Source organism: Pungitius pungitius, chromosome 2 (genome assembly GCF_949316345.1).
Source record: "Pungitius pungitius chromosome 2, fPunPun2.1, whole genome shotgun sequence".
In the NCBI taxonomy this organism is placed as follows: domain Eukaryota; kingdom Metazoa; phylum Chordata; class Actinopteri; order Perciformes; family Gasterosteidae; genus Pungitius; species Pungitius pungitius.
This window is the reverse complement of record NC_084901.1, coordinates 25,325,392-25,342,915: the sequence shown is the minus strand read 5'-3', so window position 1 is coordinate 25,342,915 and position 17,524 is coordinate 25,325,392. Positions and strand designations below refer to the sequence as shown.

Below are 17,524 nucleotides of genomic sequence, written 5' to 3'. Positions count from 1 at the left end.
GACTCGGAAGTCAATGATCCATAAATTTATTAGCGACGATGAACGTAATTGGGATAATCGGCTTGATCCTGTTGTTTTCAGTCCGGGAGGTTCCCCAGGCCTCCACTGGATTTTCTCCCTTTGAACTTCTGTTTGGCAGGACGCCAAGGGGGGTGCTGGACCTTATTAAAGAAAACTGGGAGACCGGTCCGAGCCCCTGCAAGAATGAGATCCAGTACGTCCAGCAAAGCTCCACACACTGGGAAGGATGTCAAGTGAGAATTTGCTCCAGGCCCAGGAACGGCAACAACAGCTTTACAACAGAGGAGCCAGGCTGCGACAATTCACACCGGTAGAAAAGGTACTTGTATTACTTAGTTGGAAGACCAAGTCTAAACTTCTGGCTAAGTGGCAAGGGCCCTGAAAAGACTCCTCCTATTCCGTTTCCATTCTACTCCATTTCGCTCTTTCAGAGATACTCGCCACCTGGCCATGCCCGCCTCACCTGTGGCCTATAAATTGATTGCGAACCCTTTGCCTCATTCTTTGCACTCTCTCCCAGCACTCTGATGTGTACTGTGTGCGTCTACGTGAATTAACGTGAGTCAGTTTATGAATTTAATTGTCTTTATGATTTACTGTCAGACTGTTGTGTATTGTTAATTGATTGCTTTGTTTGTTGTCAGACACGTGCCATGAGCCATGTGGGAAGATTGTTTGATCCATGTTCTTACGTCGGGTAATTTGGGATTAGTGAATTTATTTCTTTGTTAATTTGTCTTGCCCAACTTGTATGGATTGACCATTGACCATTGTCAATTACCTGCCACTAATTGCTGTTTCTTTATGATCTCACTCTGCAGCACACAGACAATGCATCTTGACTGAAGTCAACCTTGAAGTCAAATAAAATATTACTGGTGGCGAGAAACCGTGCCTTCTCCATGCTTCATTCATCACTCCATGTCATTTGATGTCTTCTGACCGAGACTCTGTTTGCTCACCAAACCCTCACTCCACCTGAACCATTTCCCTTACCCTACAGTTCTTACAATGGTCCTTCGAGCCGGAGATGAGTGAGGAATACCATGGCCAGCATTGGTATGGAGGGAAAAGATCGGAAAGGGTTGGAGAGGGAAAAGGCTCCCCCAGTCAAACCCAGTAGCACCATAGACAACCTAGATGGCAGCGCGTGAACAACGCGAGGCTCAGCGTCTCTCCAGAATCTGCAAAATAGTAGTTTTCTGCCTATTTGTTTCGAGTCTGTTCCCCTAGAACAGTCTTGCGATGATCTCATCTAGCCGTCAGCAACTTTTTGATATCGAATCATGCGATTTCGACCACTTTATCGAGGGTCTCCGGCTCATTCCAGAGATCTCCAAGACAGCGGTAACTACCAACCCGGCTACGCCAAACGGAAGTGCTCACAGGTGGCGTCGAGACAGTAAACAAAGGCGGGGAAAGCGAGGAGGGCTACTCCGAGGGCCAGAGGACAGACATTGCCCAGTTTGCTGACGTGTTCTCCCCCCTGCCAGGCCGGACCAACCTGACAGGGCACCGAATCGAGACTCCCTCAGGGGTGACGTTAAGGTCACGACCCTACAGAATGCCCGAACACAAAAGAAAAGTGGTTGCTATGTTGGAGATGGGGGTCATAGAAGAGTCCAACAGTGCCTGGAGCAGCCCCATCGTTCCGGTGGCAAAGAAAGATGGGTCTGTACGGTTCTGTGTGGACTATCGCAGGGTGAACGACATGTCACGATTCGATGACTACCCAATGCCCCGGGGTCGACGAACTCCTGGACCGGATGGGCACTGCACGTTTTTTTACGACCCTGGATAGACATTTGATCAACTTAGTTGACCCATGTGCGAAGAATATAAAGGTTAAAAAAAAACTGCCATAAGGGTTTGAAAAGTCACGTCATATCAAAGATGTGCTATTGCGAACAACAGGATGGGGTACAGTTGCACTCAGTTAGGAACCTTCCAAAGCAAATTTGAAAATTTGAATCCCGCCAATGTCTTCCCCTTGAAATTGAGCAGTGGACACACAGGAATAGGGGTTTAGCTGTGATACAAGAGCTCCAGACTGAGGAACAAGAAGCAGGTCTGCACTTTGAAGGACTTATTTCATATTGAGGAATAAAGAGCTTAGATAACTTTAGCCCTGAGTTTGTGGGCATTATTGTGCTAAAGAGCCAACAGGTAATGAGATGTTACAAAGGGGAACTCAAATTACAATATAATATGAAATTAAAGTTTTCAACATCTTTCAGATCACAAACATTGCACATACCAGCACAAATGTTTTACTGTATTACTGTAATTCTTTGTTATCAGGCTGCTCTTGTAAATCGCTTAAACCTCTCCAACTGATTCAGAATGCTGCAGCACGTGTATTAACAAGAACTAAGAAATGGGATCATATAACTCCTGTATTAACTTCTCTGCACTGGCTTCCTGTTAAATCAAGAATAGAATTTAAGGTACTTCTCCTCACCTACAAGGCACTTGCTGGTGAGGCACCGTCTTATCTTAAAGAGCTTGTTACACCGTATTGTCCTACAAGGCATCTACGCTCCATAGATGCTGGGCTACTTGTGGTTCCTAGAGTTTTAAAAAGTAGGATGGGGGCCAGAGCCTTCAGTTATCAAGCTCCTCTTTTGTGGAACCAGCTTCCACTTTCAGTCCGGGGGGCAGACTCGGTCAGTTCATTTAAGATAAAGCTTAAAACGTTCCTCTTTGATATTGCTTATAGTTAGGGCTGGCTCAGGTTAGCCTGGACCAGCCCTTAGTTAAGCTGCTCTAGGCTTAGACTGCCGGGGGACTTCTTAGGACACACCGAGCCCCTCTCTCACTCTCACTCTCTCCTCCCACAATCATCCATGCTTTATTAATGTACATCACTAATTAAGCTTCTTTCCGGGAGTTTTTTGTGCTTTCTCGCCTAGCAGGTCTCCGTGGATCATAGTTTCGTGCGGACCCCGGTTCTAACTCCTGGCTCATGGCTCTGCTGACACCTGCTGCTGCCATCATCATTACTTTAAATATGATTCATATTACTGTCATCAAAAACCAACATCTTTCTGCTCTCCCTCCCCACAGAAGCCTCTGTGGATGGTGGTTCGATCTGATGGAGGTTGTCCCTGCAGTGGTCCTGCCGTACACCTCTTCTGCTACTTGCAATTACTTGTATCATTTCAGTTAGAGAAATTGAATGTATTGTACATCTTTTACATTGTTGATTCTGTACACATGACATCCATTGCAGTCTGTCCATCCCGGGAGAGGGATCCCTCCTCTGACGTTCTCCCTAAGGTTTCTTCCCTTTTTTCCCCATTGAAGGGTTTTTTTTCATATTTTGGGGAGTTTTTCCTGTGCCGATGTGAGGGTTTCGGGACAGAGGATGTTGCATGTGTACAGACTGTAAAGCCCTCTGAGGCAAATTTGTAATTTGCGATTTTGGGCTATACAAAATAAAATGAATTGAATTGAATTGAAATGTGAACCGACCTCCTTCAATAGCAACCGATAGGACACCAGCTTATAGCTGTGATTCTGCTTTACCTGAACATTACTTTTTTCATACTCCTGGAGTATAGGAAATGTAGTATGAATGGGAAATGATTCATTCATAGACTGACTGATTAGGAATATTATACAGTATCTGCCAATGAATCCCCTCAATTAAACACTGTTTGTATCGTTTTATCAACTCATATAATTTAATTAATGTGTTTTTGTTGTAAAAGCTGTTTTTTTCTGTCTATTGGATTGGACAGTAGTAAAATAACAATGTATATCAGTAAATCAGTACAATCTTTATAACATGATCAAGTTGTGAAATTATTTAACATATAGCTACAAGCTACAGCTAAAGCATCACTGACTGGTATCTGCACAGATACAGGTGTCGAGAAAAAATTCTAATACAAATTTCATGGGTTATTCAATGTACATAACAGATCTAAAGTGTATGCTATTTTTGAAGAAGGAAAACAATTTTAATGTCGATGCTCACTTCAAAAAGGTGTCCTCAAGGAGTGTCCGCTTACCTAACAGAGTGACAGAGAGTCCTGAGCTCCCGCGTGAGCTCCATGATGAGCATGGTCACCAGCCGCCTGCTCACCACCCTGCTGTCATCTTCCAGCTGAGTCTGATGACGGATCCACTGCCACACCTGACACATGAAACACACTCTGTATCACGCCAGGTGACTTAAGACCCAACATGGCTGGTAAATGTTAAACTAAAAGGCCAATTACCCCTTAATTTGGAGATAAGGGTATTTTTTGTTTGAAAAGTTTGTTTCCTTTTTATTTTAGTTTACTTCCTCTCCTGTCCCTGGATTAACTTCACTTTGTGAGTGACTTGTCTGAATGAGTGGAGTCTTGTCGATGTCGGTGAGGTGAGTTGTTGCTTCCTGGTGTTCCTCGTGAAATAAAGTATTGTAACGCTCACCCCAGTGCTGCAGCGTAAATAAGGAGGCAGTGACTGGCTTGCAACTCCGGTGCATTTATTTATGGAATTCAGCTTAACTTCCGTCCCTGTTGGCCGTGACCACGCCGGTCGAACACTTCCGCACACACAGCCCCCAAAACTCTTGTTGTCTCGCGAGACGATCCCCCCCCCCCACACACACACACCTCAATGGTCTCGTATAACCACAGCTGGTAGCATTAGTGCATAACGCGAACACATGCAACATCTGCAACATCTGCATAACTGATGAACTAATAACAGGGACACATTAACTCAGCTCATTACAGTATTTTTGTTTGTGAACTATGCGTTTGAGTCCTCATGTTTCAGTTCCTGGACATGAACAGACTGAGGAACAAGAAGCAGGTCTGCACTTATTTCATATTGAGGAATAAAGAGCTTAGATAACTTTAGGCCTGAGTTTGTGGGCATTATTGTGCTAAAGAGCCAAAAGGTAACGAGATGTTGTTACAAAGGGGAAACTCAAATTACAATATAATATGAAATTAAAGTTTTCAACATCTTTCAGATCACAAACATTGCGCATACCAGCACAAATGTGAACCACAGCTGGTAGCATTAGTGCATAACACGAACACATGCAACATCTGCATAATAACTACTACTAGACTAGAACTAATAACAGGGACACATTAACTCAGCTAATTACAGTATTTTTGTTTGTGAACTATGCGTTTGAGTCCTCATGTTTCAGTTCCTGGACATGAACATCATGCTGTATTTAAGAAGGCTTGGAATTAGAGCTTGAGATCATAAATTCATGTTTACAATGATGACTGAGGCAATAGATCAAGAGAAAATTTGAATTTACTCATAAACTTCTATACAATAAAGAGGAGTATGGAAGTAAATCTGTGTCATCGGATTTTGAAAGGAAAAGGTGAATTTGCAAACTGCAAATATTTCAACCGCAAAAAAGTTAACCACAGAAATTCAACCTCAACATCCGAGAACCCGGTTCGTGTATCTTTTGATCCTTAAGTACCTTTTACCGTAAAAAACAAAACGAAAACACTTGTTTCTCGTTTTTTGTTTTAGATCTAAAGCGGGAAACCGGAAGTGGGCGGCAGAGGTGTGGGCTCGAGTCATGTGACTTGGACTCGAGTCAGACTCGAGTCATGAATTTGATGACTTGAGACTCGACTCGACAAAACGTACAAAGACTTGCAACTCGACTTGGACTTGAACACCGATGACTCGTGACTTGACTTGGACTCGAGCCTTTTGACTCGAGAAGACTTGCTACTTCCCATGAAAACTGGGGGAAAACATTTTCACACCACCGCGCCGCTCTGTTTATCTGCATCTGTCAAAATAATGTGCGCCACCTGTATGCAGAGAGCGCGCGCTGCCCTGCACAACATCCAATCACTGCAGTCCATTTGACCATATCAACGAGACAGCTTGTTCATGGTTACAAAAATCGGGATTTTTGAACCCGGATTCAGACTCCGATGGAAATCCTCGCCAACATTATGTCAGGGTCCGTTTTAAAGTAGTGTAATGAGCTGAGTTAATGTTATTAGTTAATCAGTTATGCAGATGTTGCATGTGTTCACGTTATGCTCTGTTACCAGCTGTAGTTTCGCGAGACAACCCGAGTTTTGGGGGGCCGTGTATGCGGAAGTGTTCGTTCCGCGTGGTGACGGCCAACAGTGACCGAAGTTGAGTTGTTTTATATAAATAAATGCAGCGGAGTTGCAAGCCAGTCATCGCCTCCTTATTTACGCTGCAGCATTGGGGTGAGCGTTACAGTACTATAACACAGTCACAGTCGATCCACCATTACCCTTCCCTTCGTAGTCTAGGTCTGTGAGGCAGCACACCATCACCCAGGGTTCCCCGTCCCCACTATAATAAAAGGACTTGAATTGACTCGAAAATATAATGGTACGACTTGTGACTCGACTTGAGACTTGTTGGCTTTGACTTGTGACTCGACTTGGGACTTGCTTCGTCTTTGACTCGACTTGACTCGGGACTCGAGGGCAATGACTTGAGACTTGCTTGTGATTTGCATAACAGTGACTTGTTCCCACCTCTGGTGGGCGGCCATTTTCACGTACGTAGATTTTCACAGTAAGAATCAACGCAACGGTCTGCAATGACAGCGGTTACCAGGGTCAGTGTTGTGCCTGAACGCGTTCATTGAACGATGAACTCGTACATTTTTGGGCGAACGTGAACTGAACGTACTGTATTAATGCCCGATGAACGTTACTGTGAACTTGTTCATTTTGGTGTCTATGAACGGCACGTTCTTCCAGGTTAACGCCGTTCAATGGGGTGCCAGATTTCTATAGAAAACACACCGTAAACGCGCCTAAATAAGTAGCGGAAAAACACCCAATCTGGCAACACCAGCCACCAGTGTCGCACCGCCGCATGCGTCATCAAAAAAAAGAAATGTATGGAGGCGACAGCTGCGTGTAGCAAAGAGGTTGCGTATAATCATTTAAATGAGTTTTATGAAGTTACTGACAAGGTCGGTGAGGATAGGAGGAATCTTTGAAAAAATGTGCACCTTAATGATAACTAGTGTTTTTATTCCTTATTTAAAAAAGACCATTCAAGCAGCATGTGTTTGAGAATGTACTGTAGGGGTGATTCCAATGAACCGTCAAGGAGGCGGTGAGTCTGTTGCGTCACTTCCTGTCACTTCCTGTCGACAGCGTGTTTGATGTCTTGAACTTTTTCAGAGCTCTAGCGATACCAAGTTGATTCTGTCGTGATATTGTCAGTACAAGCGGCGAATTATCTACGTGAGACGTTGTTAAACGCCTCACCGTCCAGCACTTTGTCGTTTAAACGAATAGTTGCTTAGACGTTGTTTAGCGTTAGCGCTACCTCTTTTAGCATTAGCTTAGCAGCTAACATTGTGATGTCTTCCCTCCCTACCTCCCCTGCTCTCTCTTGCTCGGTGTGTCACATGTTTAGCTATTCCTCTGCCTCCCTTACGGATAATGGTACATGTAAGAAGTGCAGTATATTTGATCGCTTGGAGGCGAGGCTTAGTGAGTTAGAAGCACGGCTCCGCACCATGGAGGTAGCCGCTGTTAACCAGCCATCTCCTATAGTCGGTGCGGACCACATAGACGTATCGTTTGCTCCTGCTAACCGTCCCCCGGCAACCCCCGAGCGGCCGGGAGGCTGGGTGACTGTCCGGAATAAGCATAAGTCTAAGTCGAAGCACACGGTTAACCACCAACCACTTCACGTTTCAAACCGATTCTCCCCACTCAGCGACACACCCGCTGAGAAGCCAACTCTGGTTATAGGTAGCTCCATTCTGAGGAACGTGAAGTTAGCGAAACCAGGGGCCATAGTCACTTGTATCCCCGGGGCCAGAGCGGGCGACATTGAGTCTTATCTTAAACTGCTGGCTAAGGATAAACGTAAATACAGTAAGATTGTAATACATGTCGGCGGTAATGACTCCCGGTTACGCCACTCGGAAGTCACAAAAGTTAACGTGGAATCGGTGTGTACATACGCTAAAACAATGTCGGACACCGTAGTTTTCTCTGGCCCCCTCCCAAACTTGATCAGTGACGACATGTATAGCCGCATGTCGTCATTCCGCCGCTGGTTGTCGAGGTGGTGCCCAGTAAATAATGTGGGCTTCGTTGATCACTGGAAAACGTTTTGGGGAGTGCCTGGTCTGATTAGGAGGGACGGCATCCATCCAACTTTGGATGGAGCTCAACTCATTTCTAAGAACCTGACCCAGTTTCTTAATGGACTTAATCCATGACCCAGAGTTCAGACCAGGAAGCAGAGTCGCAGTCTTACACACTTCTCTGCGCTTCATTCCGAGCAGTCACTCAGCGTAATTAACTCTATAGAAACTGTTTCTGCCCCACGGACACCGTTATTTAAGTTAAAGGTAAACAACCGAGGAGTTATATTTAATAACTTAATCAAAGTTAAATGTAACAATACAACTGTGCAACAAACTAGGAGAATTAAAGGGGGTCTTTTGAATATTAGATCTCTGTGCTCTAAAGCTGTTTTAGTAAATGAACTAATATCTGACAACCATGTTGATATTTTCTGTCTTACTGAAACATGGCTATCGGATGGGGAGTACTTTAGCTTAAATGAAGCGACTCCTCCAAGTCATGTTAATACTCATATCCCCCGAGGCACAGGCCGAGGGGGTGGAGTGGCAGCTATTTATGACTCCTGCCTTTTAATAAACCTTAAACCTAAACTGGATTATAACTCATTTGAAAGTCTGACTTTCAGTCTTTCACAACCAACCTGGAAAATAATCCAGCCGGTTCTCTTTGTAATAGTGTACAGGGCCCCAGGTCCTTATTCTGAATTTTTATGTGAATTTTCACAGTTCTTAACGAGTTTGGTCCTTAAAACGGACAAGGTAATTATAGTGGGTGACTTTAACATTCATGTGGATGTCGATAACGACAGCCTTGGTACTTCATTTCTCTCTTTGCTGGAATCAATTGGTTTCTGTCAGACTGTAAACAAACCAACTCATTGTTTTAACCACACCCTCGACTTGGTTCTTGTGTATGGTATTGTGATAGAACACTTAACAATCTTTCCACAGAACCCTCTCCTGTCCGACCATTGTCTGATAACCTTTGAATTTCTACTGCCAGAATCTCCTCCTCCTGCCAAGGGTTTCTACAGTCGATGTTTATCGGACACCGCTGTAGCCTCATTTAAAGAAACCATTCCCTCTGCTCTAAGTTCAGTGTCCTGTCTCAAGATATCAGAAGACTCCTGTGAAAACTTCAGTCCGTCACAAATCGACCATCTTGTCGATACTGCCACAGGCTCTTTGAGAATGGCGCTGGACGGTATTGCTCCCCTCAAAAGAAGAATGGCAACAAGAAGGAAGTTCGCGCCTTGGTATAACTCTCAAACCCGGAACCTAAAGCAAACTGTGCGGAAACTTGAGCGGTTATGGCGTTCCACCAAATCAGAAGGATCTAGGCTAACTTGGCAAGACAGCGTTAAAACATATAAGAAGGCTCTCCGTAACGCAAGAGCATCTTATTACTCATCATTAATCGAGAAAAATAAAAACAACTCCAGGTTTCTCTTCAGCACTGTAGCCAGACTGACAGAGAGTCACAGCGCTGTCGAGCCGTGTATTCCTGTGGACCTCAGTAGTAACGACTTTATGAACTTCTTCAATAATAAGATTCTGACTATCAAAGAGAAAATTGATGGTCTACTACCCCCAACCGGAGCCAACCCGTCCGCGGATGTAGGATCCTTGGACGCAGCCGTGGGCCCTGATACCTACTTGGATGGTTTCTCTTCCATCAACCTTGATCAACTGACTTCTACAATTTTGAAATCCAACTCTTCCACTTGTCTCCTGGATCCGATTCCAACTAAGCTGCTTAAGGAAGTTTTTCCGTTAATTAGCACATCCCTACTGGATATTATGAATCTGTCTTTGTTGACAGGACATGTACCACAGTCCTTCAAGGTAGCTGTAATTAAACCTCTTCTGAAGAAACCTACCCTAGCTCCAGAGGTGTTGGCTAACTACAGACCCATCTCTAATCTTCCCTTCCTCGCTAAGATCCTGGAGAAATCTGTCGCGAATCAATTATGTGACTTTCTACAAAACAATGCTTTGTTCGAGGATTTCCAGTCAGGATTTCGAATGCATCACAGCACAGAAACGGCACTGGTGAAAATTACAAATGATCTTCTACTTGCATCGGACCAAGGACTTGTATCTTTTCTTGTATTGCTGGACCTCAGTGCTGCATTTGACACCATCGATCACCGTATCCTGCTGCAGAGACTGGAACACTTGATTGGCATCAAAGGAACTGCACTCAGCTGGTTTAAATCTTATTTATCGGATCGATCCCAGTTTGTGTTTGTGAACGGTGAATCATCGAGGACCACGAATGTTGGTCACGGAGTCCCACAAGGTTCTGTGCTTGGACCGATTCTATTTACCCTGTACATGCTTCCTTTGGGTGACGTTATCAGAAAACACCGCATAAACTTCCATTGTTATGCAGACGATACTCAACTGTATCTATCGATCAAGCCAGAAGACACCAACCAACTTGTTAGACTTCAGGACTGTCTTGGAGACATCAAAACCTGGATGACCTGCAACTTCCTGATGTTAAACTCGGAAAAAACGGAAGTTATCATGATAGGCCCAGAGCGCCTTCGAAGTCAGCTGTCACGTGATACAGTCTCTATGGATGGAATTGCTCTGGTATCCAACAGCACCGTCAGAAATCTTGGAGTTCTCTTCGACCAGGATATGTCCTTCAACTCTCATATAAAGAAGACTTCAAGGACTGCCTTTTTTCATCTACGGAATATATCAAAAATCAGGAACTTCCTGTCTCAAAGTGATGCAGAAAAACTAGTTCATGCATTTGTTACTTCTAGACTGGATTACTGTAATTCTTTGTTATCAGGCTGCTCTTGTAAATCGCTTAAACCTCTCCAGCTGATTCAGAATGCTGCAGCACGTGTATTAACAAGAACTAAGAAATGGGATCATATAACTCCTGTATTAACTTCTCTGCACTGGCTTCCTGTTAAATCAAGAATAGAATTTAAGGTACTTCTCCTCACCTACAAGGCACTTGCTGGTGAGGCACCGTCTTATCTTAAAGAGCTTGTTACACCGTATTGTCCTACAAGGCATCTACGCTCCATAGATGCTGGGCTACTTGTGGTTCCTAGAGTTTTAAAAAGTAGGATGGGGGCCAGAGCCTTCAGTTATCAAGCTCCTCTTTTGTGGAACCAGCTTCCACTTTCAGTCCGGGGGGCAGACTCGGTCAGTTCATTTAAGATAAAGCTTAAAACGTTCCTCTTTGATATTGCTTATAGTTAGGGCTGGCTCAGGTTAGCCTGGACCAGCCCTTAGTTAAGCTGCTCTAGGCTTAGACTGCCGGGGGACTTCTTAGGACACACCGAGCCCCTCTCTCACTCTCACTCTCTCCTCCCACAATCATCCATGCTTTATTAATGTACATCACTAATTAAGCTTCTTTCCGGGAGTTTTTTGTGCTTTCTCGCCTAGCAGGTCTCCGTGGATCATAGTTTCGTGCGGACCCCGGTTCTGACTCCTGGCTCATGGCTCTGCTGACACCTGCTACTGCCATCATCATTACTTTAAATATGATTCATATTACTGTCATCAAAAACCAACATCTTTCTGCTCTCCCTCCCCACAGAAGCCTCTGTGGATGGTGGTTCGATCTGATGGAGGTTGTCCCTGCAGTGGTCCTGCCGTACACCTCTTCTGCTACTTGCAATTACTTGTATCATTTCAGTTAGAGAAATTGAATGTATTGTACATCTTTTACATTGTTGATTCTGTACACATGACATCCATTGCAGTCTGTCCATCCCGGGAGAGGGATCCCTCCTCTGACGTTCTCCCTAAGGTTTCTTCCCTTTTTTCCCCATTGAAGGGTTTTTTTCATATTTTGGGGAGTTTTTCCTGTGCCGATGTGAGGGTTTCGGGACAGAGGATGTTGCATGTGTACAGACTGTAAAGCCCTCTGAGGCAAATTTGTAATTTGCGATTTTGGGCTATACAAAATAAAATGAATTGAATTGAATTGAACGCTACAGCTGCTGCTAGTGTGGAGTGAATGGACAGCAACATTAAAGCAACAATGGGGAAATGCTGTCCCCTCAATGCTAATGTAAACCCTGGTTGGATAAGGATTCAAATTGGATATGAAGATTAAATCTGATGCATTGATTCAGTGTTAAAACTGCTGTCTGTGGTTCTATATGGGCTGTGGCAATAATTTAGAAAAATAATAGCTTGCAAAAAAGAAAAAAAGAACTGAACTACTTGGAACTGTGAACTTAGTTCAAATATTTTGAAGTTTGAACTATGAACTGAACTAGTTCATTTTAAAATTTGTGAACTGAACTTTGAACTAGTTCTTGTAGAAAGTGAACTTTCCCAACACTGACCAGGGTAACATGTTACATGATGAAGATGGAACATGCATGTGTTGTTTATTAAGCGATAAATAATTACAGTTATGGTCAGGGTTAGACAAGAGAGGTCTGGTTCATTCATTTTGTTTTGTTTATCACACATCCTAAAATGAACGGTTAGGCCCAAGAGGTCAAAGGTCCCAGATGATAATTACTGTTGGTCAAATGTTGTGGTCAAGGGAAAATAACTTGTATGGCATTCAGAAATTTTGACTCTAGAATACTTTACATCTACAAGGTTTTACAATTGTTCTCGCTAGACACGAACAACAAAGATATGAATTAACTTCTACAAACTTTCATAGAGTCACCTCTGGAGCTGTGGACGGAAGCATACCGTCAGGCTAGAATTGGTTTGGGAACCATTGCAGCAGACAACCTGCTCTTAAACATGTTGGACACACGAGCATAACACTGTTACAGAAAATCTATTTCCCGCCAACAGTAGTCTGCTGAAGCCTGTTTGGGAGGAGGGTTTTACATTTTAAAACTGTTAAACTGGGACCGTGAACTGAGAGAATAAACACGTCCCTCAATATGTAGATAAGTTTGCAGTGCAGTGACACTGGAATGTAATTTATTAGAAGAATGGAATGTTTGGACAGGTTGTCTCCAGTGGCAGAGAGACACCTTTTGAAATTAGTATCCTCTACTTTAGTTCCTCTATCACCAAAAGTCAAAGGTCACATTTATCTTGAGGACACTGTGATGTCCTTGATAAAGCAGCAACCAGAAGTCCATGGTAACTCTGGAGGTGGACAGAATCGGTCCACAGGTCAACTAGTAACCCTGTACTCCATGAATCTGGCCTTAGAAGAGTGGGAAGAAAAAAGCTGCTATTGAAAGAAATCCTGTTTTCCAGAAGCCATGTGAGAGACACAGCAAACATGTGAAAGAAGGTGCGCTGGTCAGATGAGACCAAAACTGAACTGTTTGGCCTCAATGCCAAACGCTGTGTGTGGTGGACACCCAATACTGAGTACACATGCAAACAGGGAAACATGATGGTCTCAGCATCATTTAACATTCTATATTTGACATATTTACAAGTAGAAGAAAGAGATAAATATAACAAGTGCTGAGAATATTTTCTTGTAACACCAATCAGGAACTTGATTACACTACCATCTGGGTAAAGCACATTCCATCTCTGCAGCTTCCTGGTCCTGAGCGATTTGGTGAAAAATGAAAAAGGAGAAAAAACCGGCCACTTACGTTTGAATGCTTTTGATTTAAAAGGAAAAACAAGTGTTTTCGTTTTCAGTTTCTTACGGTAAAAGGGACAATCAAAAGATGCAGACGCATAAACCCGACAAGACATGGAGGAATAACCGCAGTAGCGCAGAGTGTGAAAAGTGGTCGGTGGAAGGATCCTTTTTCAGAGCGGCACAAGCGAGGCTTTAGAAATGAACACAAAGGAATCCTGTATTTGCTCATAAAGTCTGAAACTAGTCATTTGGCCAATGTTTTGATAACTGACCGAAGGCAGCGGACAGAGAGCACCAGCGGACCGACTACTACCCCCCATACCCCCCGTCCGGCCAAACCGTTCGGCGACCACTACTGAAAAATGGGTTCTCGACCTGCCGTTCAAAGGAAAGGAAGGTGGCGATAGATCATGTGACCATTTCAATGCATAAATATTATTATTATATTATAATAAAACACCTTTAAATATATTGATTCAGGGGTGCCCACACTTTTTTGCATCGCGATCTACAAAATATGCTAGGTAATTTTACCTAGCATTTTTATACTCTCATAGACTGGCTGCATTTTTACTGAGCAGCTGGTCAATGGCAGCTGAATAGCTTTCATATGGACTCAAAATGAAGAATTATCATGCTCAGAGGCCAAATACTGTTATTGAGTTCGTAGAGACCATCGTTCAGTATTATACAACTTTACCCCTATTCCTCTTCTTTCACATTCCCATTCATGTTCCTAGATTCAGTTTCTATACTTCCTAATGTCTTGTAAGCATTCTACAGTCGTAACCATATTTTCAAGCATAAAAAAATGTAATCAGGCAATTCTTTAAAATGTGTCGCATATAAATATGATTTTACCTGCAGACTGCCTGACTTGCAATATCTCAGCGGTCATGAGTCTAACTCAGAAATGTTTTACAATCCTCCTTGTACTAAGCCCTGATGTATGCAGGTATAGGTTTTTGTTTTGCAGTAAGTTATGGCCCACAGCGATGGAGGCTATAGTTGGATTGTCTGAACCCACCTGTGATCTGGAAATCTCTGCTGTGGCCGAATCTTCAACCTGGCCTCTGTAGAAAAAGTGACCTTTACCTAAAAAACAGAGCATGACTGTTAAAAGTCCACACAATAAGGCTCACCTAATTATCCTATCACCTCCTACCAGGGGGTGGCGGGGAGAAGAATATACATACCTGATAGCCAAGCATTAACAAAGAGGACACCAACTGCAATGTTATACTTCAAACCGTAAAGGGTGACTCCTCCCTGGGGGAAAACAAAATACATTCAAATATACTTTATTAATATAGACTACCAAAGTTCGCATTACATTCTGATTAAAATTATATTATCTGTCTCATGTATGCAATTTCCTTTATCAACAAAACTGAACACTTTCCCTCCCAATATTTATTTAATATTCATATTTTGTATTGCCCAAAATTGCAGATTAAAAATTTGCCCCAGAGGGCTTTACAGTGTGTATATGTATTAGTTTTCTTGCATGGTGCATGCATTGCACATATGAAGTGTAATCCCAGAGATGTCACCCATGAGCCACTAGTGGGTCGCGGACCCGTTTGTAGTGGGTCTCGGGCCTTTGCATGGTGAAATAAAAAATAAAAAATAAAAAAATTAATATATTTTGAAGGGACTTTCTCAAATGCAGCGGAGTATCAGGTTTTTTCCGGCTTGTCCGTCCATGTTTTCATTCATCGCGGCAAGTAGAACGCGAAAGCACCCCCCCTCGACAACGCAAGCTGGACTAATTTACTAAATGAACATCATTATGTATTGAAGAGTTCAAGATTTGCATAAAGTTATATTTACAATCTTTACTGAGGGAATAAATCAACTGAGTAGTCATTTTCTCCTCAACTTCAAAACATGTTTACCAGAGGAGTCTCAACCTATTGGTTTGCCTACATGTGCGTGTTTCTGTTCTAACAGCGGCAGATGTTGTCTGCCTCAGTCACAACATATTGCTGAAAATGTTCAAAATGCATCCCATATCCAATGCAGTGATTACGATTGTATAAGTGAGCACTAAATCACTGCCACGTATGAAGAAATACATAAAAGAACATATATTAAAAGTTCGCCACAACCTGGATTCAAACCGTGTCGTAGGACAGCTGCGCTACGCCGTCGGCCCACCGAGCTTGTAAGTTACTCTGCTGATTTGTATACTTGAGATAAAATTGTACATCGTCAGTCGCAAGAAAACATTTTGGTTCATACAATTGTAATCGCTGCATTGGATATGGAATGCATTTTGAACATTTTCAGCAATATGTTTGCGAATGTGTGACGAGAAGAGACAACATCTGCCGCTGTTAGAACACAAACACGTACGCGTAGCCAAACCAGTAGTTCAAAAGCCAGTAGGCACGTAATACAGTCACTGAAAAATGGGTTCTCGTTTCAGACTTTATGAGCAAATACAGGATCCCTTTGTGTTCATTTCCAAAGCCTCGCATTAAGACGTACATCCCTTTATTTAAGACTCTGCGCTACTTGCAGGTCGCTGTGTTGTGCCTGATCCTCAATAAAGTTTACCCATGTTCACGAGGATACTCATTTAACGTTACGTGGACTTTGGCTAAAATCCGGTCACAATGCTGCCGACAAGACAAAGTTGTATTGGGTGCTCGCTCCTTTTGCTTGACGCATGCTCCTGATCTTGAATCTAGAATCGATTGCTCTTCCTTGAGGTCCCGGATGCTGTGGTTAATTTTTTTGCCGTATTTTAACATTGAAAAACATTCAGATACATAATTTCAATGTTAGAAATTCAATCACATTTTTCTTTCAAAACCCGATGACACAGATTTACTTCCATACAGAACATTTGCTTTGTCTATCAATAGTTAGCAAGGTATCTTCTGCTGTCCTATTGTGGGACAATTGAGCAACTGACCAAAGGCATGGTCAGCAAGTCCTCAGGTGTCACAGTAACATCATGTCGAAGCTGATGAAGCTGGTTATCACCTTCAGTGTGGAGCTTGAAGAGCTGGAAGGAGTTAAGAATTACAAACGGAAAAGAAAACTCACTGTATTATTAGAAAGCTTTGTATGGCTATACTCACTTTCTGCATTGGCTCAATCAAACTCAGGTCATACACCATGAAACCGTCCACACCCGCCTTGATCTCCAGCAACTTTAATCTGATAAATGGGAGGAAACAGTGTCAAAGGGGCCAAAATGTTTTGTTTTGAAAACGCAGCAAACAATAACATCTGAAAACTCTGAACCCAAACCGTGACAGTAATTGCACAACATGAGATTGGATGATATTGTATTTTGTGTGATTCATTAATATAATGGGGCCCTATTTGTTGAAATGCTGCATTCCAAGTACAGTTCTTCTAATCTTTATTCAACTTCTTCATAGTATTGTTGGAATGCAGCTTCAGCATTCAAAGTATTGTTTTCACCTTTAAGCTTTCTATGCTTGAATTAATATAAATCAATAATCATTATTTTTTTAACATGGTTTTTCAGTTTTTTTAAATCCTCTTGGATTAACTGTCAAATCCTTTACTTCAATCTTTCAGCAACAGCCCCCATTTAAACTTTAAAATGTTGTCAAATGCTTAAACTATTAAAGAATTTAAGCTTGTTAATCTTGTCAATCTATTGAACTTTCTTCAATATAACGTCTCCGGTTACGTATGTAACGGTAGTTCCCTGAAGGGAACGAGAGGGTGCGTAAAAACGCTGTGGGAACGCCTCTGCGTGACCGCGTCATGAAGCACGTGTGAAATCTAACCAATGGCGAGCTGGTCCATCATAGGCGGGTGACGCCGGGACCAAGACGCTATAAAGGGAACCGAAAGGCAGGACC

At 42.9% G+C, this 17,524-nt stretch overlaps 1 protein-coding gene across 5 annotated transcripts in view; it reads right to left on the bottom strand.

Annotated features, from left to right (window-relative positions):
* ugl (ureidoglycolate lyase) overlaps positions 1–17,524 on the bottom strand; it is a 33,989-nt gene that overhangs the window by 4,959 nt on the left and 11,506 nt on the right. For 3 of the 5 annotated variants that reach the window (XM_037460899.1, XM_037460901.1, XM_037460900.2), the window contains 5 exons: positions 16,766–16,844; positions 16,597–16,689; positions 14,870–14,942; positions 14,701–14,768; positions 4,038–4,162 (listed from right to left, as the gene is read on the bottom strand). In XM_037460899.1, coding sequence (XP_037316796.1) covers positions 4,038–4,162; positions 14,701–14,768; positions 14,870–14,942; positions 16,597–16,689; positions 16,766–16,844 — 438 coding nt within the window. The remainder of the gene's footprint in view (positions 1–4,037; positions 4,163–14,700; positions 14,769–14,869; positions 14,943–16,596; positions 16,690–16,765; positions 16,845–17,524) is intronic. The other 2 variants (XM_037460902.2, XM_062560722.1) reach the window with 2 other exon arrangements.